The 27,180-nt window shown below is 31.2% G+C and overlaps 1 protein-coding gene and 1 long non-coding RNA gene across 7 annotated transcripts in view; one reads left to right on the top strand and one right to left on the bottom strand.

Annotated features, from left to right (window-relative positions):
• Positions 1-27,180, top strand: part of LOC139429584 (uncharacterized) — an 83,309-nt gene that overhangs the window by 32,950 nt on the left and 23,179 nt on the right. The gene's annotated exons all lie outside the window — the stretch shown is intronic.
• The window catches only part of LOC111420118 (tyrosine-protein phosphatase non-receptor type 13-like), a 118,294-nt gene continuing 96,075 nt past the window's right edge, over positions 4,962-27,180 (bottom strand). For all 5 annotated transcript variants that reach the window (XM_071195462.1, XM_071195461.1, XM_071195463.1 and 2 more), the window contains 4 exons: positions 15,912-16,815; positions 15,652-15,861; positions 6,716-6,948; positions 4,962-6,664 (listed from right to left, as the gene is read on the bottom strand). In XM_071195462.1, coding sequence (XP_071051563.1) covers positions 5,116-6,664; positions 6,716-6,948; positions 15,652-15,861; positions 15,912-16,815 — 2,896 coding nt within the window. In that variant the 3' untranslated portion in view covers positions 4,962-5,115. The remainder of the gene's footprint in view (positions 6,665-6,715; positions 6,949-15,651; positions 15,862-15,911; positions 16,816-27,180) is intronic.

The raw sequence follows: 27,180 nt of genomic DNA, 5'->3' as shown, positions 1-27,180 counted from the left end.
TTGTTTATAGATATACATAGTTATTCAACCGATCGAGTTGGGTTGCTCTAGCTCGTGCTGCCTCTAACGGCGAACGAGAAAAACATCATTTATGAATGAATTGAATAAAATTGGAAATCCAACTTGTAGTAGAAGTTGCATACTCAGAATAAAAGATTAATTGAATTTATGTGATTGAACACGAAATTGTTTAACATATAAAATATTTAATTACTTTAAGCATTACATCTAAATATTTTAAAAAATATCTGTCCTTTTTTTATAATAGAGAACCAAAAATTAACTTGCTAATTAAATAAATCAATTAGTACTTTTCTCGGATAGAATAAAAAAAACCAATAATTATTTTCGGTTTAAATTGTAGTAAAAATATAAAAAGTCAGTTTTGATTTTTGTTCGTCCTATTGCAGACGTGGTAGCGCCGAGCGTTCCTTTGAGCAATTGGCCGACCGACAGTTTAATGGATCACACATATCAAACGAGTATGTAGTATAAACAAAGTTTTTTTGCTACTACCCGAGTTTGGATAAACGACTTCACGTATACAAATTCCTTCTTTATTATTTCGTCATTAAGAATTCTTTGGTTAAAATACAAATACGAAAATTAAGAAATATTAATTAGAATCAATTAAATAAATAAAAATAAAGTATTTCTGATTTTATTATACCAGTGTTTCTAAATTGATGTGAAAGATTTCAAGGATGATTTTTCAGCGAAAATTACGGGATGTCTTTCACATAACTTTTTGTTCAAAACCCCTTCTCCTCCAAGTTATAGCCCTCTAAAATTAAGGGAAAAATGTGCAACTTTCTTATCTGTTGACATTTTACAACTAACAAATTGTTAATTTGATCATAAAAAATAAAATAATGCCGAGACCAATTTGACATAACTTCATTTCTTTGACTAATAATAATTAATCTCTGAATTAATTCACTTGAGCCCAAGGACAGTAGAATCTAACAGGACTGCTACATCCATTGTTGTGACAACCTGCCCGCAAACTACGTCACACCATTTTCCACGCCCAGCTGTTGTTATGGTCTATGCGTTTGCTGTGTTTTTAGAGGTTATATCCTAGACTTATTCATATTATTTTTGAAGTTTTATGTTTTTAGACGTATTAATGTCTATCATATAACCTCTAAAAACACAGATAGTTACCAGGCGTGACAAATAGTGTGACGTAGAGCGCGGGCAACCAACCCGTAGTGGACTACAAAAATACAATGGATGTAGCAGTCCTGTTAGATTCTACTGTCCTTGACTTGAGCCTATGTATTATTTTATTTTTTTGTGATCAAACTAACAATTGTAGGAGAAAACGTCAAGAGACAAAAAAGTTGCGTATTGAATCCCACTATTTAAATCAAGTTTTTAAATAGAATACGTATTAAAAAGTTCTAATGCAAACTATTATGGGGTTGATTTGTTCAGCCTCTTGTAATAACATTTTCGGGTTATAGAAATCGTCATAATGTGTCATTTTATTAACAACAGTTATCTGCAAAATTTCAATCTTCTAAATTCCTCCATAGTGGATTTGTTAAGTAAAAACAATTTTTTCCCCTAACTTTAGAGTGCTGTAACTCGGCGGGGAAGGGGTTTTGAACAAAAAGTTATATGAAAGACTCTCCTTAATTTTTGTTGAAAAATCACTCCTTGATATCGCAATTTAGATACAGCCTGTACATTAATGAACTTTTTTAAGGTTGACTTTATTGTGTTGACTGAACATAATGAAAATCATTAATACATAACAACAAAAAACATAACAAATCCTGCTAACTACTTATAATTGCAAATTACAAATTCCTTATGTTGTAAAATAGTAACTTTATTGCTTATTTTAATTATGCACGGAAAGGGATACGATTGCTGAAACAACTAAAATGACTTTTGTTTATGGAGCAGGCAGAGATACTAATTATGCCCAAAATTTATTCGAACAAAGATTTCTAGACAGAAACATCCTATCTATCGATCTTCAATAGAGAAAAAGGCGCTACAAGAAATTCAATGTTTAAGCTGCTGTTCGTAATAATCCATATATTTAAAAAAGAACGCGACAAATTTGTAAACTTTACGACAAATTACAACAAATTAAGCAACAATGAATGACGTCATTAGTTTTTTGTTATCTCCACTCTTTACCATAGATTCCCACTGTCAAGTTAGCACTACCTCAAAAATGCAATATTTCAAGTATTGTTTATAAAAAAGGAAGCGACAAATTTGTAAACTTTACGACAAATTACAACTAATTAAACGACAATCAATGCAATATTTTGGTTACGTGAAATGAATTAGTAACGACATTGGGCAGTTAATATATTGTGTGGGATTATAGGTAACTTTTCAATTGGCCCTTACTTCGAAAAACCATGCATATCAAAAAACATGTACCCTTTGAAAAGCATACTTAACAATTGAAAAATATTGATGGCGCTTCTAATATGCAATAAAAATCGTTCAGAATACTTTCCGCCTTTATACGATGAAAGTTTTATCTGAAAAAAATTGATGTTTTATGAGTTATTAGGTAGGCTCAATTTGAATGCCTTACTCGGTATATAAAATGTAGTCTTTTAAACAAACTTCTTAAAAAGATTCAACGCAGTTGGTTTCCTCTCATAAAACCTGTTCATACACCTACTTAAAAAAATTTGGCGTCTACAAATCGGTACCAACCGACGAATAGTCTTTTACAATTCGGTGTTATTCTCGAAGGACACATTATCGATTTTTTTCTATGCAAGAAATATTAAAATATATGCAACTTATTTTACGTTTTTCGTAGTAATACGTTAGGGCGCGTATAGTAAAATTTAAATTTTTATGAATGGCGACACATAAATTACCCTGCCATCTGGGTATCATGTGCACAAACTAACATCGGTTGAATAACTATGTATATCTATAAACAAGGATGATATATTTGGGTAAAAATAAGAAAGTTAGGTTAGAAACTGTCAAAATTAAATATAACAATTTTTTGATAGATATTGAAATGATCTTAATTTAACTTCTTAACCTTATATTTGGGTTAAAAAATAAAAAGTTAGTTTATAAACTGTCAAATGTCAAAAATCGCCATTTTTTTTTTTGCAAATAATTATGATATCTCGATAACCGTTAGAGATAAATAGGTCGAGTTTGGGTTCACTTTAAAGGATTTTTAATTTCCTATTCATTTATGTTAAAAAAGAACACTTTTATAACTAATTAATAATAAAATTTGTGAATTGATCTTTATTAAGAAACAAATATAAAATTTAAATTTATTAGAATCATTTAGGTTACTTTAGGCAACTTGAATGATTCTAGTTCTTGGTCTAGCGCTGAATAACAATTAAAACTAGACCTAGAACTAGAAAGATTCGTGTTTAGCCGTGCGTCTTCAAACGCGTAACGGAGGGTACGTCAATTTATTTAAATGAAACCCCTTGTATGTTTTATCATATTAACCCTTTGTGTCCCGACGGTACTTTAAAGTACAGGTAGTTTTAAACACTCATTTTAAACTGTAGTTTTCTATTCGGCGCATTTAGAGCTCTTAGTACTTTCTGCTACACAAGAATCTGTATAAAAAACGACGCACTGTAGGGTTTTTAAACGATTTTAAACGAGCATTGAGCTTTAATTTAAAATAAGTCTCATTCCTTAATTTCAATAAACACGGCTTCCAGGAATTTTTAAATTAGCATCTTTTTTGACACTTAGGTTATACGAAAATGTTAGTTTTATTTCAACATTTTTTTTCTCAATATTTTTCCAATCCAACCCAACAATTATTATACATCATTTTAAAGAGAAAGCTTTAAGCTTTAATTTAAAATAAGTCTCATTCCTTAATTTCGATAAACACGGCTTCCAGGAATTTTTAAATTAGCATCTTTTTTGACATTTTTAGGTTATACGAAAATTTAAGTTTTATTTCAACATTCTCTTTCTCGATATTTTTCTAATCCAACCCAAGAATTATTATACATCATTTTAAAGAGAAAGCTTTGAGCTTTAATTTAGAATAAGTCTCATTCCTTAATTTCGATAAACACGGCTTCCAGGAATTTTTAAAGTAGCATCTTTTTTGACACTTTTAGGTTATACGAAAATGTTAGTTTTAACTCAACACTCTTTTTCTCAATATTTTTCTAATTCAACCTAACGATTATTATACATCGATTTAAACAGAAAGTTTTAAGCTTCTATTTAAAATAAGTTTCATTTCTTAATTTCAATAAATACGGCTTCCAGGAATTTTTGAATTAGCATCTTTTCTTGACACTTAGATTATGCGAAAATGTTAGTTTTGAAAATTGTTCTGCCAAAGCTAGACCTCATTCCAAATGTACTGCGTGCAATGTTTATCATAATGTGATTTAGCTAAGGCAAGTTACTTATTTTCTAACGTAATAAAAAATGTATTATTTTTATATCAGCAATAAAAGGTTTTGTATATTGCAATATCACTAAAATATATTTTAATGCTTGATGGTACTCCCAAGTAGCATTATCCCCCTGGAATGGGGGGATTGCATATTTTGCTAAAATTCCAAAGGCCTTTACCGAGTGTATTTTGTAGCGTTTTAATTGTCTCAAAATTTTTGACTTCTTGGAACACAAAGGTTAAATCGTAATTAATTTAATAACGGACCACCTGTATACATCATAAAACCCACAAATTACTTTACAAACAATTTATATAGGCAACCAAACAAACACAGCTGTATATTGTGCAGTTCATTAAAATAGTTTTTTAAATTTTTAGGGATAAATAATAATTTTTTTTACTTTATACACTTTATTACTAAACAATTAATACAATAATAGAATATATGTTTATATCCTAAAAGTTAAATTGGGTTATTTATCTATGTTTATACTTGCATTATTTAATTAATATTTTAATTAATAATTGCGAGTTATCCTAAATAAAAACATAAAAAACAATATAATTAAAATATAATCAGTTTATAGGCACACAGTATTAAATAACATTTCGAGCTACAAAATTCTCAAGCATTTTCTAAAACAGTTATACAAACTATATTCATTATCATTTATATTTTATTAATAAAACCTTACAAATTAATTATTGTTCCTGCATTTTTAGATAAATACTTGTTCTTCATCAGAAGTGGTCATTTCTTCAACATTACTTTTTTTAACCGGAGTAACCGGATATTTAACGGGCCCTTTCCATTTTCTACTTAATCCCAAGCTTCTCGGCAAAGCAATCGACGTCGTTTGAATCTCATCCGATTTAATTAACTCTTGTTTGCGGTCAAGCGAACGATAAAAACCTGTTTGTTTCGGTATCATCTCAACGATAATCGCGCGATCTTTTTCATCATTTTGATTCTTTTCGGTGTAAATTTGATTACATGATTTCGATATGGTTTTGTTTAATTTATTCGTGTTTTTTTTCGGTTCAATTTCATATCTGATATGTTTATGATATGGTACTTCCGGTTGGTTATTAAAAATTGTGTTGTATTTTCTTAGGTTTGATAAATCGTAACAATTTTCGGTGACGTGTTTTTCTAATGTTTCGTTTTCGATTGAAATCGTTTTTAATTTTTCCATTGTTCGTTCGAGTCGTAAATTTTTTAAATGAGATTCGTTTATTTTCGATAAATTGATTGTTAAATTTTTCGAAATTTTTGAATTTGTTTTATTTCGATTTATTTGAGATAAAATCAAATTAACGTTTTTGTTGGTGCTTTTTAATAAATCTAAAGCGTCCGAGTATTTCATACTAAGCAAATTTTTTCCATCAACACTAATTATTTGATCACCTTTGTTAATTTTTCCTGTTATTTGAGCTGGGCCACCATCTATAACCGATTGGATATAAACTCTCCCATCAGAACCTTCAGTTATTTGTATCCCTAAGCTTCCTTTTACATCTTTCGTTAATGAGATTGCTTGCAAAAAACGTTCCTCATCATACGAAAAAGCGTTTAATTTATTTAGGAGTGATTCGCTTAAACTTTCTTGGATATCAGAGAAAATTTGTTGTGATTCCGATTTGGGCTCTAAAATTGATCCAATGATGTAAGCATCATGTATTGGTGATTGAGGGGTTGAAACTGTGCTGCAATGAATCGAAACACTTTGTAAACTTAATTGTTCTAAATCTGGTTCATTTCCAAGCGAATTAACCGCCTCCATAGATCGCGAAACGCGATGATTCGTCCCGAAAGCTCTTATCCCCATTTTAACCCCTCTCCTTTTATCGAAACTTGTAGCATTTGGTAACCCTGATAAACAACTACTATCTAAAATTAACCCATTAAGCTGTTTCATTTTTGAATTTTCATTCTCTTTATTTTGAAATGTTTCAATATTCGTAATTTCTTTGAAATCATTAGCACTTCGCGATCTTCGCCTTAAATTTGTGTTTTTTGGCGTTTCTGAGCGAGAATTTGAACAAAATTCGATTCTAAATTCGGTTTCTGCATTAACTGATGCTTTATCCAAGGTTAAATAATTATTGGTTAATGATTCCAATTTGAATAAAGAGTTAGTTTCGTTTTTAATGTCTTTTAAAGGGATTCCAAATTGTTGAGAGAGCGATTGTAGCGATGTAAATTCGGTTCGAAGGCGTAGAAAGAATTGGTGGTGGAGGGAAGCTAAACGGAACGTGAAATAACTCCTAAAAAGATTAAGTTATTATTAAGATTCTAATTGAGATTTTGAAATTTACTTTTTATGGTCCATTTTGAGTTTATATTTTTTTAATTTCGATCTGTGTAATTTAACGGCGTGAGGTAATACGCATAAATATTGTTTGCTGTAGCATAAAGTTTGGATTGAACGCCATTCGAACGATTCGCACAGCATTGGGCCGTTGTGGGTTGAAGAATTACCTCTTTCGTAGATGTTAATTCCTTGGGCGCTTATGTATAACCAAACGTTTTTGTTATTGTCTTTAAGGGCCTAAAAGAAAATAATTTTATATACAGGCTGTACAGAAAGTATGGAATAATGGTTCTACAGCATAAACTTCAAATTATATAAAAAAATGTTTTAAACAAAAGTTACACACATGGTGAGTGTGTTTTTTAAATGGAACATCCTGTATATTTTAAGGTTTTTGGATTCCTTTTGATAAGGTGTTACAAAATGCCATAAGGCTTTAATGCTTTAAACTGCATAGTTTTCGAGATATTGAAACTTTTATTTAAAAAGATTTGACATATCGACAACCAAAGCCTTAACATCATAGAAATGGGCGGAGCTTATACCGACTCCAAACATCACCGGTAAATCACCATATGCAATTTTTCATTAGTGTTTAAATAAAATAAACTAATTGACTTAGACAGTCTATTATGGTGTCATTATGGAATAGACAACCTAAGCCTTGACGTCACAGGGATGGGTGGAGCTTATACCGACTCCAAACATGGTGTGGGCTCCGCCCATCTCTGTGACGTCAAGACTTAGGTTGTCTATTGTTTGGAGTCGGTATAAGCTCCGCCCACCTCTGTGACGTCAGACTTAGGCAGTCTATTCGAGCGGAAACTGTCTCCGTTACCATAGTAACACACATAACAATGGACTGCCTAAGTCTGACGTCACAGAGGTGGGTGGAGCTTATACCGACTCTAAACAATTTCGTTGCTAACGATAAATCGCTATAAAAATGTCGTTTAAAATGTCACTTAGTTTATTTTATTATAACACTAATTGAAAAATTGCATATGGGGATTTTTCGTTAGCAACGAAGATGTTTGGAGTCGATATAAGCTCCGCCCATCCCTGTGACATCAAGGCTTAGGTTATCTATTCCATAATTTGGTTGTCGCTACGTCAAATCTTTTTAAATAAAAGTTTCAATATCTCGAAAATTATGCAGTTTAAAGCATTAAAACCTTATGGCATTTTGCAACACCTTATTAAAAGGAATCCAAAAAACTTAAAATATACAGTGTGTTTCTTTTAAAAACTCACTCACCATGTCGCAACTCAGACTGCCGTCGTCATTTTTATTTTTTACTTTTTTTAATATAAGTTGAAGTTTAGGCTATAGAACCATTATTCCATACTTTTTGTACACCTGTATAAAATTAAGAACAAACTTTTTTTGGAGGTTATTTTGTTACGTCAAATATAAATTTACGCGCCATGTTTTTATTTTAAATCTCCATAGCAACTATAAGGTTTGCCAATGTTAAAATAGGGAAAAACAAAAATTTTAGAATTTAATAAACATAACCTCAAACGGGGAAATATACTTCTATGACTTCTCAGAATAGACAGGACCAAAATATTGAAAATTGTTTGGTGCCTGCCCATTTTTATCACAGAGCACTGATGACAGCTATCACAAGCACAGAAGCCGCTTGGTACGTTTTACGATTATACAGGCTGTTTCTGTAAGTTGTGGCATAAATTTAATCACAAATACTACAATGAAACAATTTTTACACGAAAATTTTTGAAAAAATTATCTAGTGTTTAAGAATGTCAACGTCAATTTTGATATATTTGTAATTGTCGCGAAAAATCCTTTAAAATGAGTCCAAACATGATAGGTTTAATTCCAATATTACTCGAGATATAAGCTACTTCCGGTTAAGAATGTCAACCTCAATTTTGACATATTTGTAATCGTCGCGAAAAATCCTTTAAAATGAGTCCAAACATAATAGGTTTAATTCCAATATTACTCGAGATATAAGCTACTTCCGGTTTGAAATGTCAATGTCATTTTGACATATTCTTAATTTTTATAAAATGGCTTAATATTTGTCACAAAAACAAAAATATAATAAAAAAAAATCAAAAATTAAGGTTAGTATTAATATTTAAAAATTAAATTGCTATCTTCATTGTTGCTAACTTCGGGTTTATTGTTTTTTATTCTAACTTTTTTGTTCTTTGAGATAAGTGCATCATGTTTGGACTCATTTTAAAGGATTTTTAATGAAGATTACAAATATGTCAAAATTGAGGTTGACATTCTTAACCGGAAGTTGACCATAACTTCATTAATATTGAAGATAAATATGTCGTGTTTGTACTCATTTTAAAGGATTTTTAATGAAGATTACAAATATGTCAAAATTGAGGTTGACATTTTAGACCAGAAGTTAGTTATCCTATAATAGAAGTTTTATAACTGAAGTTAATTTAGTGTTAGTCACTTTTCCGCATTTTGTTTTTATTTTTAAAGTGTTTTTTTGGTCATTTCACATTGATTAAAAAAAATCGTCGATTTTTAAGCCACATGATGATTCTTGAATTTTTCCCAAGTTTCTTAATAGTTCTTTTATTAAAAAAGAGCGTTCTTAACGCCGTCCTTAATTTCATTTTATAATTTTTTAAACTTTAATTTTGTAAATTAGTAACTGATAATCTGATTTCGACTTTGATATGTGATCTTTTTTAACAAAAAGAAATATTAAGAAACTTGTTTGTAAAATGGATAGGATGAGGGATATTAATCTATTTGTAGAGTCTCTGAAGGTGGCCAAGGACCGAAACCAGTTAGACTTAAATTCTATATAAAATAGAAAAAACCGGTTGAAAAGTACAAAATCAAACTGTACAGGATGGTTCAAATTCGATATCCGAAGAGGCTATCTTGGAAACTATAAGAGTTAGAAAAAAAGTAGCTTACATGTCATGATCTCGTTTTTCGAGAAACTGCTAATGCCAAAAACCTCAAAGCGCCAGAAACGTCTAATGACCGGTCTCTCTGAGACAGTATGTATATAGGCTGTTTCATTTAAAATGACATGCTTATATCTCGAAAATCAAAACTCGATAAATCGATAAAAGTTTCAAGCAAACATTTTTTGGTGAGAAGGGGGGGACACGTACATATGAACAGATTTTTTTTCAGAATTTATGAACAGAAGTTATTTATCCTTTTACAAAAGTTGAACAAAATTAATTTCACAAACATATTTATAATAAAGTTTGTGATGTTTTCTTTATGGCAAAGTAATGTGAAGTTAACATTATGACATTATGACGCTGACGTCGATTTCTGGTATATATATAAATAATTACATTGCAAATTGTGTATGGCAGCGCCATCTAGTGGATTGTTATAGTAAATAAAATTCCGTCTTTACTTTATACCTATCAAGAAATCATACCCTGATTAACAGTTTCTCGAAAAACGACATCATGACATGTAAGCTACTTTTTTTTTTAACTCTTATTATAGTTTCCGACATAGCCTATTCCAATGAGGTCTTATATATAATCTAGAGAGCGTATGTGGTGGTGGTGGAGGTAATCAGAAAGTCAGACATGTTGGATGTACCCAAGGTTTATATATAAGAGGTTGTCTAGATTCGTACGCAACCATACTGCGCATTACGTCACATGTGGAAAATAATACCGCCAAGCAATTCAAATTAAACAAATGTACGGAGCACCACATGGCCATGAGGTTGCGTGCGCAATCCGTGATCGCTTACGTCACGAAATACTCCTGCTCTTGCCCCTCGCCCACAAACTAAATCAAAGTATTGCAGCATAGGTACTTAGACAACCTTTAATATACAGGGTGTCCCAGACCACCCGTACCAGCCAATTTATTCGGAAACGGTGAGTCCTAGAGAGTTGAAATAAAAAATTCGTCAACTAAAGCAGACACCCTCCTTCTAGATAGTGTGTTACGACCGACCAACAACATCCGGAAGTGGGTGCAATTGAGTAGTACTTTAATATTTTATATGTAAAGAGGGGTCAATTACGATATCATCGTAAAGAACTCTTCAATAGAAATCTCTTTCACTTGAAAAAAATTTTTATATTGCTAATCGTTTTCGAAATAATAAACCCTAATTGTTGGTACTTTTTACCGGTGTTATTTAAGTTGACAAATAGATGTCGCTATTCGTCGTTTTGAAAAATCGTGTAATTTAGAAATGGCTGGTTAATAACAAGAAATTGTTTTTACTAACAAAATGAATAAAATAACAAGGAGTTTTTTTTTACCACAGAAGAATATTACAAAACACTAAATAATAAAACTTAATAAATTAAAGTAAAAATACCAGTTCTTATTAAACAAATGAATAAAATAACTATGGAAAGGAATTATTTGGACGACAAAACGACACAAAACGCTCAATCTAATAAAAAATTAACAAAATCAAGATAATAAAGATTATAAATGTTCAAATTGTCTACCATTTTGAGCAACACATTTTTCAAGCCGGAGCCTTACACTATCTACCGCATTTAAAATTTCTCTTGCACTTAAATTCTGACACGCTTCTTGAATTCTGTTCTTCATTTCTTCCTTTGTTGTTGGTCGATGTTTATAAACTAAATTCTTAAGTCGACCCCAAAGATAGAAATCAAGAGGGGTCAAATCGGGTGATCGTGCTGGCCACGCCACACAACCTCCTCTTCCAATCCATCGCCCAGGGAATTTTTGGTCACAAATCGCACGAGATACCGCAGCATAATGTGCTGGGCAGCCATCTTGTTGTAGCCACAATCTCCTCCTTATTGCTAGTGGAATGTCACCCAACAAATCATGCTGCAATGTGCCAGCAAGAAATTCCGCATACCTGCGACCATTGAGAGTGCCATCAAAATAAAAGGGCCCAATTATGGTGTCGCCCAAAATCCCGCACCACACATTTAGAGACCACAGATTTTGATTGTTCATTTCAACCATCCAATGGGGGTTAACTTCTGACCAGTAGTGGGCATTGTGCAGGTTTAACTGCCCATTACTTTTAAATGTCGCTTCATCTGTCCAAAGGATATTCCGATGAAAAAATTGAGTTTGGCCTAATAACCAATTACAAAATTGTAATCGGTTATTAAAATCTTGATCTCTTAATTCTTGGCAAAGATTTACATGATAAGCGTAAAATTTATTTTCTTTTAATATCCGTTGGACTGAGCTCTTGGTGATATCGAATTCCCTTGCCATATCACGGACGGATAAATGAGGGTATAACTCAACACCGGCTATTACCTCCGCTGTTCGATTGTCTTGCACGGTTCTTTTTATTCTGTGTCTGATGTTGTGATGAGGACGAATTACCCCAAATCGCTTAACTCTACAAGCAAGACGACTGAAGACATGACGACTTTGCTGTGGTCGGTAAGGAAAGCGCTCGGCATACAATCTTTCGGCAGCCCGAAAGTTTTGTCTGCATTCCCCCAATAACACCAACATGTCATACGCTTCTTCATTGTTGAAAGGCATGTTGATGTTTAAATAAAATTCTAATTAGTTGTTCAAGATAAATACGAAGAATTGATAACTGCTAGTTTCACAAAGTTGACGTTCTGTCAATAACATTTTGTTAGTAAAAACAATTTTTTGTTATTAACCAACCATTTCTAAAATACACGATTTTTCAAAACGACGAATAGCGACATCTATTTGTCAACTTAAATAACACCGGTAAAAAGTACCAACAATTAGGGTGGATTATTTCGAAAACGATTAGCAATATAAAAATTTTTTTCAAGCAAAAGAGATTTCTATTGAAGAGTTCTTTACGATGATATCGTAATTGACCCCTCTTTACATATAAAATATATAAGTACTACTCAATTGCACCCACTTCCGGTTGTTGTTGGTCGGTCGTAACACACTATCTAGAAGGAGGGTGTCTGCTTTAGTTGACGAATTTTTTATTTCAACTCTCTAGGACTCACCGTTTCCGAATAAATCGGCTGGTACGGGTGGTCCTGTATAAACCTTGGGATGTACCGACCTGAACTTAGCTATAGTTTCAAGTCTCTATTATAACTAATTATAACCTCACAATTCTCATAAACATATTGTTATTTTTATTAAAATTTGATTTTTGATGAAAGTTTTCGAATTCTTTTCGTTTCACATATGTTTTTTATAATTTGGTAGGTTGGACGATTATTTACAACAGTCCATAAAGTGTTTCTGGTTACTTGACTTGGAATTAACAATAAAATTGAAGTTCAAGTAAAGTTTATTATTAAGGAATGTTCAGTTTTTTTAAAAATAAAGTAACAATTATTTATAAGCAAAGGTTAACGTGATCAATCAGAATTGCTTTAAATATTTTCTTTTTGAACCACCCTGTACATAATTTTCTTCAAACATTATTACACGAAACATCATTTTTGATGGGCTTTCTTGATTATTAAACGACTTTATCGCTTTTGCGGGAATTTTATTTTTGCCAATTTTAAAACAGAATCTTGTATATGACAAAATCATAAACAACAACAACTTTATATCAGTATGCTTACAACATGTAAATTGTTAACAGGTGAAGTGATCTAACAAGGGAAGTGTCACAACTGTGTCTCACCGATTTCGATGCAATTTGGTACAGTCATAGAATGGGCCAAAATAAGGTTCGCACATTTTTTTATACGTGCGGTAAAAGCCCCTGGGGCGAGTTATAGGGGTTGAAAGTTTGGAGAAAAAGTACGTTTTCACTTATATTTTGAAAACGAAAAGTGCTATCAAAATTTGGTAAATTGTAACTGATATTCATTTTAAAAGAGCTTTCTTTTGATGTGTCACACATATAGCAGAGGGTTAAAAAGGGCGAACTACCCCTATTTTTTTGGAATTATTTAAAAACCACCCTATCGATTTTGGCGGCATTAAGTATACTTCTAGTGCGTTCAAAAATATTAGTTAAGGGTTTTTTCCCATTCGCCCTAGATCAACCCCAGCGAAGTTACGGGGGTTAACATGTAAGCACTTTTCGTAAGAATGATGTGATAAAATTGTCAGGTATTTTGAAAATACTTTAAACAAAACCGTAAATTAGTCGCACAATAAAATGTTTAGTGTAAAATAAGGCATAATACACCATATAGGGGTTGTTGGGGTTATCCACCCCCTTAAAAATTAATTCTATCCCGGGCGTTATTTGTCGATTACGGCGAAATTTGGTACTGTGTTTGTTTTATATTTGAAGTAAAAATTTTTGAAAATGGTTATAATAAGGGTTACAAATTAGGGGTAGTTTTTTGTTTATACCTCGAAGATGAAAACTGCCATCGTAACTGTGGTATTGTTTTTTAAAAATCTATCTATCGATGTTCCACGAGGTAAACTACCCTCATTTTCTTTAAATAATAAATATAAAACTACTAGATAAATAAGATATTTTATTTATTTATGAGTTAAAAAGCAACTGACAAAAAAAATAGTTCAATATACCAAAGAAGTTTATTCTACATTACTAATTGACGTTTTTTATGTATTATATTAATTTTCAATATTAAATTTATTTTTATTCTACGTAGTGTTGGCAAAAATGAAAGTCGTGGAAAAAATGTTTTAAACATAAGGATTTTTTACACCATGCACATGTTATGACCGCTATATCCCCACAGATATCACACGTTGGCTTCTCACTCGAAAAGCAAACTTCTTCAAACTTCAAAGGAATTTTATAGAAGATAGGAAAAAAGTGTTAAATTAATGAAAGAATAAATTTAACATTGAACATAAAAAACGTCAATTAGTAATGTAGAATAAACTTCTTTGGTATATTGAACTATTTTTTTTTGTCAGTTGCTTTTTAACTCATAAATAAATAAAATATCTTATTTATCTAGTAGTTTTATATTTATTATTTAAAGAAAATGAGGGTAGTTTACCTCGTGGAACATCGATAGATAGATTTTTAAAAAACAATACCACAGTTACGATGGCAGTTTTCATCTTCGAGGTATAAACAAAAAACTACCCCTAATTTGTAACCCTTATAACCATTTTCAAAAATTTTTACTTCAAATATAAAACAAACACAGTACCAAATTTCGCCGTAATCAACAAGTAATGCCCGGGATAGAATTAATTTTTAAGGGGGTGGTTAACCCCAACCACCCCTAAATGGTGTATTATGCCTTATTTTACATTAAACATTTTATTGTGCGACTAATTTACGGTTTTGTTAAAGTATTTTCAAAATACCTGACAATTTTATCACATCATTCTTACGAAAAGTGGTTACATGTTAACCCCCGTAACTTCGCTGGGGATGATCTAGAGCGAATGGGAAAAAACCCTTAACTAATATTTTTGAACGTGCTGGAAGTATACTTAATGCCGCCAAAATCGATAGGGTGGTTTTTAAATAATTCCAAAAAAATAGGGGTAGTTCGCCCTTCTTAACCCTCTGGTATATGTGTGATACATCAAAAGAAAGCTCTTTTAAAATGAATATCAGTTACAATTTACCAAATTTTGATAGCACTTTTCATTTTTAAAATATAAGTGAAAACGTACTTTTTCTCCAAACTTTCAACCCCTATAACTCGCCCCAGGGGCTTTTACCGCACGTATAAAAAAATGTACGAACCTTATTTTGGCCCATTCTATGACTGTACCAAATTGCATCGAAATCGGTGAGACACAGTTGTGACACTTCCCTTGTAAATATTTATTATAAAATAAACGTTTATCAAAACAATTATCAACTAGATTATTCTAACAATTTTGATGACTCTAGTATTTGTGACTAAATTTATGCCACGACTTACAATTTGAGCCTGTCTATTTTGAAAAGTCATATTTAACACAAAAACACAAAAATCCAAGGGACAGACCGTTTTAAGAATAGGGAGCTGACGAAATAAGAAAGTAGCTCAACCCCAACAACATAACCTCATATTTATTAAAATTTAAAATGAGGTACTTACCCACGTGGCTGTATAAAAATGTCCACCATAATGTGGTAAAGTTTGTGCTAAAAGGATAAAATCCTCTTCCGCCCTTTCTGGATCAAGACCCTTTTTGTATTTGTGAGCTCTAATTAAGTCGTATTTTAAAGTAGTTGGGTCATCGACAGCGCAACTCATAGTTTCAGGGACGTAATGTTCCAATAAAAAATAATCTCGCGTTCCATGCTCCTTCAAAAATTGATTTTTTAAATCATATTAAAAATTTAAAAACTACTCACTCTTTCGTTAAAATCGCCAAATTCTGCTTGGAGGGCTAACCCGTCTAATTCAACTAATTGAGTGAAAGAACATGGTAATTGGTGCTCTAAAATTGATCTTCTTAGTTGTAAATAAAGTAGATGTCGCGCTTGATTTCCTCGAATTCCCCTTAGCGATGGTAAAAAAAATCGTACTCGCATAAATAGGGTTAAAGCAACTTGTGAACCACCCCCTGAAAGGAGTACTTTACTTATTCTTGTATCTGATGGTAAAAATACAAAATCCCCCGCGATTAAAGCCGATAATCCCAGCATAAAATTTTCACCAATATGCTCTTTACGAATAATTAACTCAAATAATTGCCCTGCTGTTGTATTATTTGGGTTACATAACACATCGATTTTTTGCCCGTTTAATAAAATAACGGTTACTGATTTTTTTGTACCACCTTTCGAATCAACCATTGTAAATTGTTTACTCGCCAAAGAAGCGCGTACAACAAATTCGGGTCCAATACAATTTCTTTCATGAGTTTCACCAATAAAAACATTTTCATTAGTCGCTTTATAAAGTCTCGAAGCTGCTCTTTGAACCGGATTCTTCCTCGTTCTTCTTCTGCTTCTATCTCGATTTGATTTCTTAATTTTTTCCAACCCAGAACTCGGTCTGTACACATCCGGTGGTAACAAATCGAAAGGTGTCGAATAAAAATTTTCTTCCTCATTCGATCGATCATCATCTTGGTTAAAAAATTCGGGGAGACACATCGATTTTGGTCTAATTACATTTCCAGGAGGCGCGTTTGAAAGATGCGTCGAAAATGTTAATTCTTCCATACTTGTGCTTGCTTCTCGCGTTAATTTCCGTTCGTTTTGAGGTCTTGATAGACCCCAACGTCGTGGCATTGTCATTGTTTGTTCGATACTAAAACAAGAAAAACAAAATTAATTGGAAAAATAAAAAAAAATTGCAAAGGTAAATACACACAAATTAAAGTCGGATTGAATTGCGTGATGCTTCAAGAATATGATAATGAAGTAGATGTTAAAATTGCTGTTGCGTGAGTAATTCTAATTTTAATTGGGAAAAAGATAAAAAATGATTTAGAAAATTTTTGGGGGTTAAAAGCGAAAACGTGTTCGAACTCGTAATTGGTATCTTTGTCATAATTTAGGAATAATTTCATTAAAATAACGATAAATTTGGGTTCTCTAATTTAATTAATCCTTTTAAAATCATAACTTGTATTGACATCATTTTAATCGGATAAATCTTTATGGGTCACATTAGTCGAGTAGATTTATTAGTTTCTAGTGGGGAGAAGATTAATGTGGGCCGTTGGAATTTAATAAATTTACCGCGACCATTAACATTTCCATCTCGATTGATTGCTAGTTAAAATAGATGATGGAAATCCATAAATACAAGCTAGAATAATTATTTTGTTTATTTATTTATGTATTTAATATTTTTTAATTAATTCACTTCATTAACACAATTATATAAACCGAGTTGCTATTTATTGATTAAACGCTAATTGATAGGAATCGAGATAATTGGATTAAATTTTGAATTATAACTAGAACTTATATTAGCACTGACACTAGAACCAACACTACACATAGAACTAGAATGATTCTAGTTCTAGGTCTAGCGACAGTGTTAGTTACAATTTGGTGTCAGTTATTATTCAGTGCCTAGTTGTTGTATATTTGTATTGAACAAAAACTAGAACTAATCACTAGAACTAACACAAGAACTAGAATCATTCGGGTTTAGCCGTCTTGAGAGACGTGCGGCTAAATCCGAATGTTTCTAGTTCTAGGTCTAGTGTTAATTCTAGTGACAGTGGTAGGTAGCGCTAGTTAACATAAGATATTGCCATATTGTATATTTTTATTGCACAAAAACTAGAACTAATACTAAACCTAGAAATATTCATGTGCGCCTAAAAATAATTTTGATGCTTGAATTTCGACGCACCACTAACAAAAAAACTTCCAGGTGTTAATGTCAACTTTAATTTTATTTTATTATACAAATTGTGACATCATTCCCTCCTTTATTTCTAAAACTCCAATTATAACGACGTTTCGGGAAATGTTCCCATCATCAGGTTAATAATACTCTTATATTAAACTTAAAACTATCCATCAATTCCTGTTTCACCAGATTGAACATCATTACATCTTTATTCCTCATCTCTATCCTCTTTATTTCATGGATTCTTGTGTCTTCCATATTTTAATCTATAATTTTTAGTTTATGGAGGCGTTGGTATATTTTATTATAAAAATTGTGACATCATTCCCTCCTTTATTTCTATAATCCATAAACTAAAAATTATAGATTAAAATATGGAAGATACAAGAATCCATGAAATAAAGAGGATAGAGATGAGGAATAAAGATGTAATGATGTTCAATTTGGTGAAACAGGAATTGATGGATAGTTTTAAGCTTAATATAAGAGTATTATTAACCTGATGATGGGAACATTTCCCGAAACGTCGTTATAATTGGAGTTTTAGAAATAAAGGAGGGAATGATGTCACAATTTTTATAATAAAATATACCAAAGCCTCCAAAAACTAAAAATTATAGTTTAATTTTATTATTATATTCGTAATCGTTATAAAATAACCTTTAAAATGAGTCCAAACATGACACATTTATCTCAAAAAACAAAAAAGTTAGAATAAAAAACATTAAACCCGAAGTTAGCAACAATGAAGATAGCAATTTAATTTTTAAATATTAATACCAACCTTAATTTTTGATTTTTTTATTATATTATTGTTTTTGTGACAAATATTAAGACATTTTATAAAAATTAAGAATATGTCAGAATGACATTGACATTTCAAACCGGAAGTTGCTTATATCTCGAGTAATATTGGAATTAAACGTATCATGTTTGGGCTCATTTTAAAGGATTTTTCACGACGATTACAAATATGTCAAAATTGACGTTGACATTCTTAACCGGAAGTTGACCTTAACTTCATTAATATTGAAGATAAATCTGTCGTGTTTGTACTCGTTTTAAAGGATTTTTAATGAAGATTACAAATGTGTCAAAATTGAGGTTGACATTTTACACTGCTAAGAAAAAACTTTCAGGTGTTAATGTCCACTTTAATTTTATTATTATATTCGTAATTTTTATAAAATAACCTTTAAAACGAGTCCAAACATGACGCACTTATCTCAAAAAACAAAAAAGTTAGAATAAAAAACATTAAACCCGAAGTTAGCAACAATGAAGATAGCAACTTAATTTTTAAATATTAATACCAACCTTAATTTTTGAATTTATCATCGTATCATGTTTGGGCTCATTTTAAAGGATTTTTCACGACGATTACAAATATGTCAAAATTGACGTTGACATTCTTAACCGGAAGTTTACCATAACTTCATTAATATTGAAGATAAATATGTCGTGTTTGTACTTATTTTAAAAGATTTTTAATGAAGATTACAAATGTGTCAAAATTGAGGTTGACATTTTACACGGGTAAGAAAAAACTTTCAGGTGTTAATGTCAACTTTAATTTTATTATTATATTCGTTATCTTTATAAAATAACCTTTAAAACGAGTCCAAACATGACACACTTATCTCAAAAAACAAAAAAGTTAGAATAAAAAACATTAAACCCGAAGTTAGCAACAATGAAGATAGCAACTTAATTTTTAAATATTAATACCAACCTTAATTTTTGAATTTATCATCGTATCATGTTTGGGCTCATTTTAAAGGATTTTTCACGACGCACATACGTTGATTTTAACGATTTAAGCGGTCAAAAGTTGAATTCAAAAAGTAATCATAATTACAAAGGAAATACACAAAGAGTGTGTAGACAGTTCCAGAAACAAAAGGTAACACCCTCTATACTATCCGTGGTAGTGTGTGGTTGCACATGTCACTAGAACCTGATCGCATTGCGTGTACGCGTTACAGTTTTCGGCGTCAATATTTGAGTTTCTGTGTCTGTCACTAAAGTGAGGGTGATGGATCCCGATAGTTCAGGTACGAATCAATAGGGATTACAATATTTTAAAAAACCTGCGATGTTTTAAGGTTATTTCAAAGGTTCGAAATCTTGTGTGTTTTTGAAACGAAATTTCCGGTATTTTTTGCTTTTAAAATCTATTTTGTTGTACTATCGCGCCCGATCGAGCTATAATTCTTTTTGATTATGATACTTTGTACTTTCATTTAACTGATGACGATTAAATCAGCTGCGGATACGGCGCGTTTCATAAATTTCAGAGACTTATACGTTATGACTTGAAATAGAGGAAAAAACACGGAATTTGATTTTTCTATATTATTCTGTTTTCAAGTGATTTCAACATCATCTAGCACGTCTAGAATAAAAGGAGTAACTCGTCAATATTTATATGATCAACTGCAACAATTCAATTTTCCAACTTTAGATGAAAAGTTGAATCATTTGGAAAAGCATCTCTTGTCGTACTCCTGTAACGCTGAAGATAAGATAAGATGTCTGAAGAAAAGATTTGGTTACTTTAAATCTTCAATAAAAGTGAAATGGTCGAAAGCTCATAGAAAAGAAGATGTTTTCAAAAAAACGAATAAGGTCTGGTTGGATGGAACCTTTGAACTTCTAAGTGATCGTCAATGTCGGCCGGGACGTCCTTCTAAACCATTTAGTGAATTGAGTGAGAGAAGTAAGCGCCGAAAAACCTAACAGGTTCGCACGACTGTAGACGATGAGGTTATTATTCATGCTGCACAAACAACCTTAAGAGAAAGAGGTAAAAGAGATGCATCACAAATTCTCCTACTCGTGCTGGAAAATATAAGAAAGCTTTCCAACCCAAATATTGCCAACAAGAAATTCGTCCACTAACACCGCAAGAAGCATTAGCCATGTTTGTAGAGGCTGATTTAACTAAGCGGCAATATGAAGTTATTAGAAGTAGGAACAAAGCTCTTTATCCGTGTTACAATCTAGTAATTAAAGCAAAACAAGATTGCTATCCACCTAAAGAATGTATAAGGGTCACAAGTACGCCGAAAGTACATTACAAGGCCTCATGAACAACACCGTTACGCGCTTTTCAATTTATCTGGAAGAAGTACTGGCAACCCTCAATGAAGAAGAAAGAAATTCATTGCTAATTATTTGTAAATGATGGTTCGCAGCAAGCTAAATATAAACAGAAATTTGATAATGATGCCGATTCAGATGGTCATATATTTCTGAGTTCTTTCGTACCAATACAAATAGTTTGTGGCAAGGATAAAAAGAAAGTCATTTGGCAAAACCCAACACCCTCTTCGCCAAAATATTGCCGACCGATAAGATTTCTGAAGGAAAACGCGGATGTTACTAAAGAAGAAATTAGTTTTGTCGAAGTTTAGTTGCTACCGAAGTCATTTTGAACGGAAAGACATTCCTGTTTGGACATATATTGAAAATGACTATGGTTGACGGAAAGGTTTGCAACGCAGCTACTGGCACAAAATCAACGACACGGTGTTATATATGTTAACATCAAAAGATTTCAATAATCTGGATCTAGAAAAAAAAGTAGTGAGTAAACCTGCTATCGAATTTGGTTTATCTGTTTTACACGCCAGAATACGATTGTTAGAGAGTATTTTACATTTGGCTTATAAATTGCCAGTCAAGAAGTACAGGGTGGTTCAAATTCGATGTCCGAATAGGCTAACTCGAAAACTATAAGAGTTAGAAGAGAAGTAGCTGACATGTCATGATCTCGTTTTTCGAGAAAATGTTAATGCCGAAAACCTCATACCGCTATCGTCTTTTGTTTTTCCGCTAGAGGCCAAAATTGAAAATATCATAAAACCCGCAAATGTAATTATCTTGGTTATTATTATAGGTGGAGTATTATAACTAAAACATTATATGGACACTTTTTTACAGAGAATTTGATGACGTAGTCAAAAAAATTTTGTCGGTTTTAGATTTTGAGATATTATCACAATTTTCGTTTTTTTAAATGGAAACAACCACTGATTATTCGCTTAATAAATTCGTTATTTTTTTCTGATTACAAAAATATAGGGTTTGACAGGTCTATTTCTTATTGTTTTAGAATAAAACTAAAAATAAACTTCTCTTTTAGTGTCGTCGAAGAAATTAAATTTACAGTTTCCTGTAAATTACGGTTCTATAACTAAAAATTAAAAAAACATATTTCTGATATTTGAAACAAATATATTTGTTGAACTGTTTAATTTATATATGTTTTACACAAAAGTTGGAATAGATTGCATTATTTCACATTTTTTATTACGATTTAATATTATTTTTAAATGACTTAATAATTTATCGATAGATGGCGCTCATATATTTTTTTTTTATTCAAATAAACAGCAACATTTGTTTGTATTCAAAAATTTTCTGATGTGTCACTTTAAAAATCCTGTTTTTAAGATCAATTTTGAAAAGTTTGACATGTTAGAATGTTACATATTAAAAAATTATTTGTTTTTAAATACCAGAAGTTATCTTCGTATTTAATTGTTAACTTTTTAGATTTTACCTACCGCCCCGTAACTTACAGGAAACTGTAAATTTAATTTCCTCGACGACACTAGACGGAAATTTTATAAAAAAAGTTTATTTTTACCTTTATTCTAAAACAATAAAAAATAGACCTGTCGAACCCTATATTTTTGTAATCAGAAAAAAATAACGAATTTAATAACCGAATAATCAGTGGTTGTTTCCATTTAAAAAAACGAAAATTCTTATTATATCTCAAAATCTAAAACCGAAAATTTTTTTTTGACTATGTCATGAAATTCTCTGTAAAAAAGTGTCCATATAATGTCGTAGTTATAATACTCCACCTATAATAATAACCAAGATAGTTGCACTTATTGGTTTTACGATATTTTCAATTTTGGCCTCAAGGGGAAAAACAAAAGACGATAGCGCTATGAGGTTTTCGGCATTAGCAGTTTCTCGAAAAACGAGATCATGACATGGCAGCTATTTTTTTTCTAACTCTTATAGTTTTCGAGTTAGCCTATTCGGACATCGAATTTGAACCCTGTACAGACAGAAAAGAAGTAAGGAGGAAAAAATCGTCGAAGAACAAACGAAATTACACATTCAAGAAAGGTTTAGAAAAGAAACGGGATTATTAATAGATATGCCAAAGGCTAACTATGGAAATACTAACGATGGAAACACTAGCCGAAGATTCTTCGAAAATGCAAATTTAGTTGCTGACATCACAGGAATTGATTATAATTTATTGTACAGACTTAAAGTAATTTTGGAAGTCATTTCATCTGGTCATAAAATTGATACCAAGAAATATGATGAATATGCTCTGGATACGGCTAAATTATACGTTCAATTGTATGAATGGCATCCGATGACACCATCCATGCATAAGATATTAATACATGGTGGTACCATCATTAAAAATGCTTTGTTGCCCATAGGGCAATTATCAGAAGAAGCCCAAGAGGCTCGAAACAAACATTTTCGAATCTACCGCGAAAACTTTGAAGAGAAGATTGTAACCGCGATATATATAATAGATTATTATTAAGCTCAGACCCACTTTTGAGCAGCACAACACAAATTAAAAAAAGGTGTAAATCGAAATCATTCTGCCCAGAAACAATAGAAATGTTAATATCAGCTAAGCCTTATATTGAAGCCAGTACTACACCAGATTCTCCGGATAGCGAGCAAGATCTGTGATTAAATATGGTTGAAATAATGATTATTGATATTCTTTACTAACATAATATACCTACGAACAAATATTATGGGACAGTGATTTCGGAAATGAATGCTTATTGTGATTATTATGTCTTTTAAGATACCTTTTTTTATGTGTTAAGTTAATATGTTTGAATTTTCTGTATTTGTTTTTAAATAATCATATTAATTAGTAATTATTGTGAAAAATACCGAATTATTATTGTTTATCTCATTTAGAACTGATATAGATCATAAAATAATTTTGACTGCGTAAATCGATCAAATCAACTTATGTGCGACGATTACAAATATGTCAAAATTGAGGTTGACATTTCTAACTGGAAGTTGATCATAACTTCATTAATATTGAAGATAAATATTAAAAATAAAAAAGTAAAAACTTTTTGTGAGAAATACTAAAAATGCTTAATTTATTTCAAAAAAAAAACATGTTTCGAAACAAATGTTTCTTCTTCAATACCTGTTTTAGGAAAAAATTTAACAAACGTTAAACGGAACGACAATAATAAGGGTAAAAGGTGAGGGTATCGGATTTGAAAAAGTAAACTTACTTGAAATAATTACAAATTGATGGAAAAATTTTAATATGTTGGAAATAGGAATGAGTTTTGGTTTTCTTTTTTAAAATACAAAATATTTCTAAAAAAATTTTTTATACAAAATCAAAATAAATAAATTTCCAAGAAATTTAAAGGATTTTAGAACTGACACAAGACCTAGAATTAGAATCATTCGGGTTTAGCCGTCTTGAGAAGACGTGCGGCTAAACCCGAATGATTCTAGTTCTAGGTCTAGTGCTAGTTCTAGTGACAGTGGTAGGTAGCACTAGTTGGCATAAGATATTCCTATGTTGTATATTTTTATTGCACAAAAACTAGAACTAACACTAAACCTAAAAATATTCGTGTTTAGTAGCCGTGCGTCTAAAAATAATTTTGATGCTTTTTGAAAGAATTTCGACGCACGACTAAGAAAAAACTTTCAGGTGTTAATGTCAACTTTAATTTTATTATTATATTCGTAATCTTTATAAAATAACCTTTAAAACAAGTCCAAACATGACGCGCTTATCTCAAAAAACAAAAAAGTTAGAATAAAAAACATTAAAAGCGAAGTTAGCAACAATGAAGATAGCAATTTAATTTTTAAATATTAATACCAACCATAATTTCTGAATTTTTTAATTATATTTTTGTTTTTTAAGACAAATTTTAAGACATTTCATAAAATTAAGAATATATCAAAATGACATTGACATTTCAAACCGGAAGTTGCTTATATCTCGAGTAATATTGGAATTAAACGTATCATGTTTGGATTCATTTTAAAGGATTTTTCATGACGATTACAAATATGTTAAAATTGAGGTTGACATTTTACACGGCTAAGAAAAAACTGTCAGGTGTTAATGTCAACTTTAATTTTATTATTATATTCGTAATCTTTATAAAATAACCTTTAAAACAAGTCCAAACATGACGCACTTATCTCAAAAAACAAAAAAGTTAGAATAAAAAACATTAAACCCGAAGTTAGCAACAATGAAGACAGAAATTTAATTTTTAAATATTAATACCAACCTTAATTTCTGAATTTTTTTATTATATTTTTGTTTTTGTGACAAATTTTAAAACATTTTATAAAATTAATATGAAATTAAGAATATATCAAAATGACATTGACATTTCAAACCGGAAGTTGATCATAACTTCATTAATATTGAAGATAAATATGTCGTGTTTGTACTCATTTTAAAGAATTTTTAATGAAGATTACAACTATGTCAAAATTCAGGTTAACATTTTACACCTAAAGTTAGTTATTATACAGGGTGTGTCAAATGTCTGGAATATAGCCAATAACTTCGCCATTTGTGGTTTTAAAGAAAAATGTTTCAAATTCAAGTTTCTTTATTAATCGTGGCGCATTTTTTGGCGATATTTGCTTTTTTGTATTGTTTTTTGTTTCGTTGCTATGGCAACCAACATTGTTATTTTAAATGGGATGCATATATTTTTTTGCATAGTTTGATAGAGGATAAATCCCTCAATGCGATGAACATATCAAATCATATGGTTGTATAAGAAAAAAATACGTTTTTTGAAAATATTAAGCCAGCAAATTACAATCAACGTAAGCGCCGAAATAACGCAGTTTACAGCTTTAAATGTCAAAAAAGTGTATGGGTACGGTGACACACATTTTATGTAGTTTCGTCATTGGTAGCTGTCGTCAATTTTTTGACATTTCAAACTGTCAACGGCGCTATTTCGGCGCCTACTTTGATTGTAATTTGCTGATTTAATATTTTCAGAGATCGCATTCTTTCTCGATTTTTTTGTTAATACAACCATATGATTTGATGTGTTCATCACGTAGAGAGATTTATCTTCTACCAAAATATGCAAAAAAACCTATGCATTCCATTTAAAATAACAATGTTGGTTGCCATAGTAACGCAATAAAAGACGATGTAAGCAAACAAATATAGCCAAAAAAATACCCCACAATTAATAAAGAATTTTTTATTTAAAATATTTTTCTTTAAAACCACAAATGGTGAAGTTATTGGCTATATTCCAAACATTTGACGTACTCTGTATAATAGACAAATAGGCAACTTCATGGTATTCTTTCATGATGTATTTTTTATTAAAAAACCTTTGAAATGTGTCCAAACATGATGTTAACGATGATATAATTTTATTGCAAATAATAAAATTATATCATCGTTAACCTGATTTTTAATTTTTCATCACTCTCAACGATGAGCATGGAAGCCATCATAGCCAAACATGATGTATTTATCTCAAAAAACAAAAAAGAGTATAAAAAAACATTAACCTTGAATGTTTTTAGTTCTAAGTTTACACTAGCACTATCACTAGAACTAACACAAGACCTAGAACTAGAATCATTCGAGTTTGGCCGTCTTTAGAGACGTGTGGTTAAACCCGAATGTTTCTAGTTCTTGGTCTATGTCAGTTCTAGTATTCCCACTATCACTAGAACTAACACAAAACCTAGAACTAGAATCATTCGGGTTTAGCCGTCTTGAGAGACGTGCGGCTAAATCCGAATGGTTCTAGTTCTCGATCTAGTGTTGCACTAGCACAAGAACTAACACAAGACCTAGAACCGGAATCATTCGGGTTTAGCCGTCTTGAGAGACGTGCGGCTAAATCTGAATGTTTCTAGTTCTCGGTCTAGTGTTAGTTCTAGTATTGCACTAGCACAAGAACTAATACAAGACCTAGAACCAGAATCATTCGAGTTTAGCCGTTTTGAGAGACGTGCGGTTAAACCCGAATGTTTTTAGTTCTAGGCCTAATATTAGCTCTAGTGACAGTAATAGGTAGCGCTAGTTAACATAAGGTATCACTATGTTGCGTATTTTTATTGAACTAAAACTAGAACTAACACAAGACCTAGAACTAGAATCATTCGGGTTTAGCCGTCTTGAGAGACGTGCGGCTAAATCCGAATGTTTCTAGTTCTTGGTGTAGTGTTAGTTCTAGTATTCCACTATCACTAGAA

This window comes from Onthophagus taurus, chromosome 3 (genome assembly GCF_036711975.1).
Source record: "Onthophagus taurus isolate NC chromosome 3, IU_Otau_3.0, whole genome shotgun sequence".
Taxonomy (NCBI): Eukaryota; Metazoa; Arthropoda; class Insecta; order Coleoptera; family Scarabaeidae; genus Onthophagus; species Onthophagus taurus.
The sequence above is the reverse complement of the archived record's forward strand: the minus strand, read 5'-3'. Positions and strand labels throughout refer to the sequence as shown.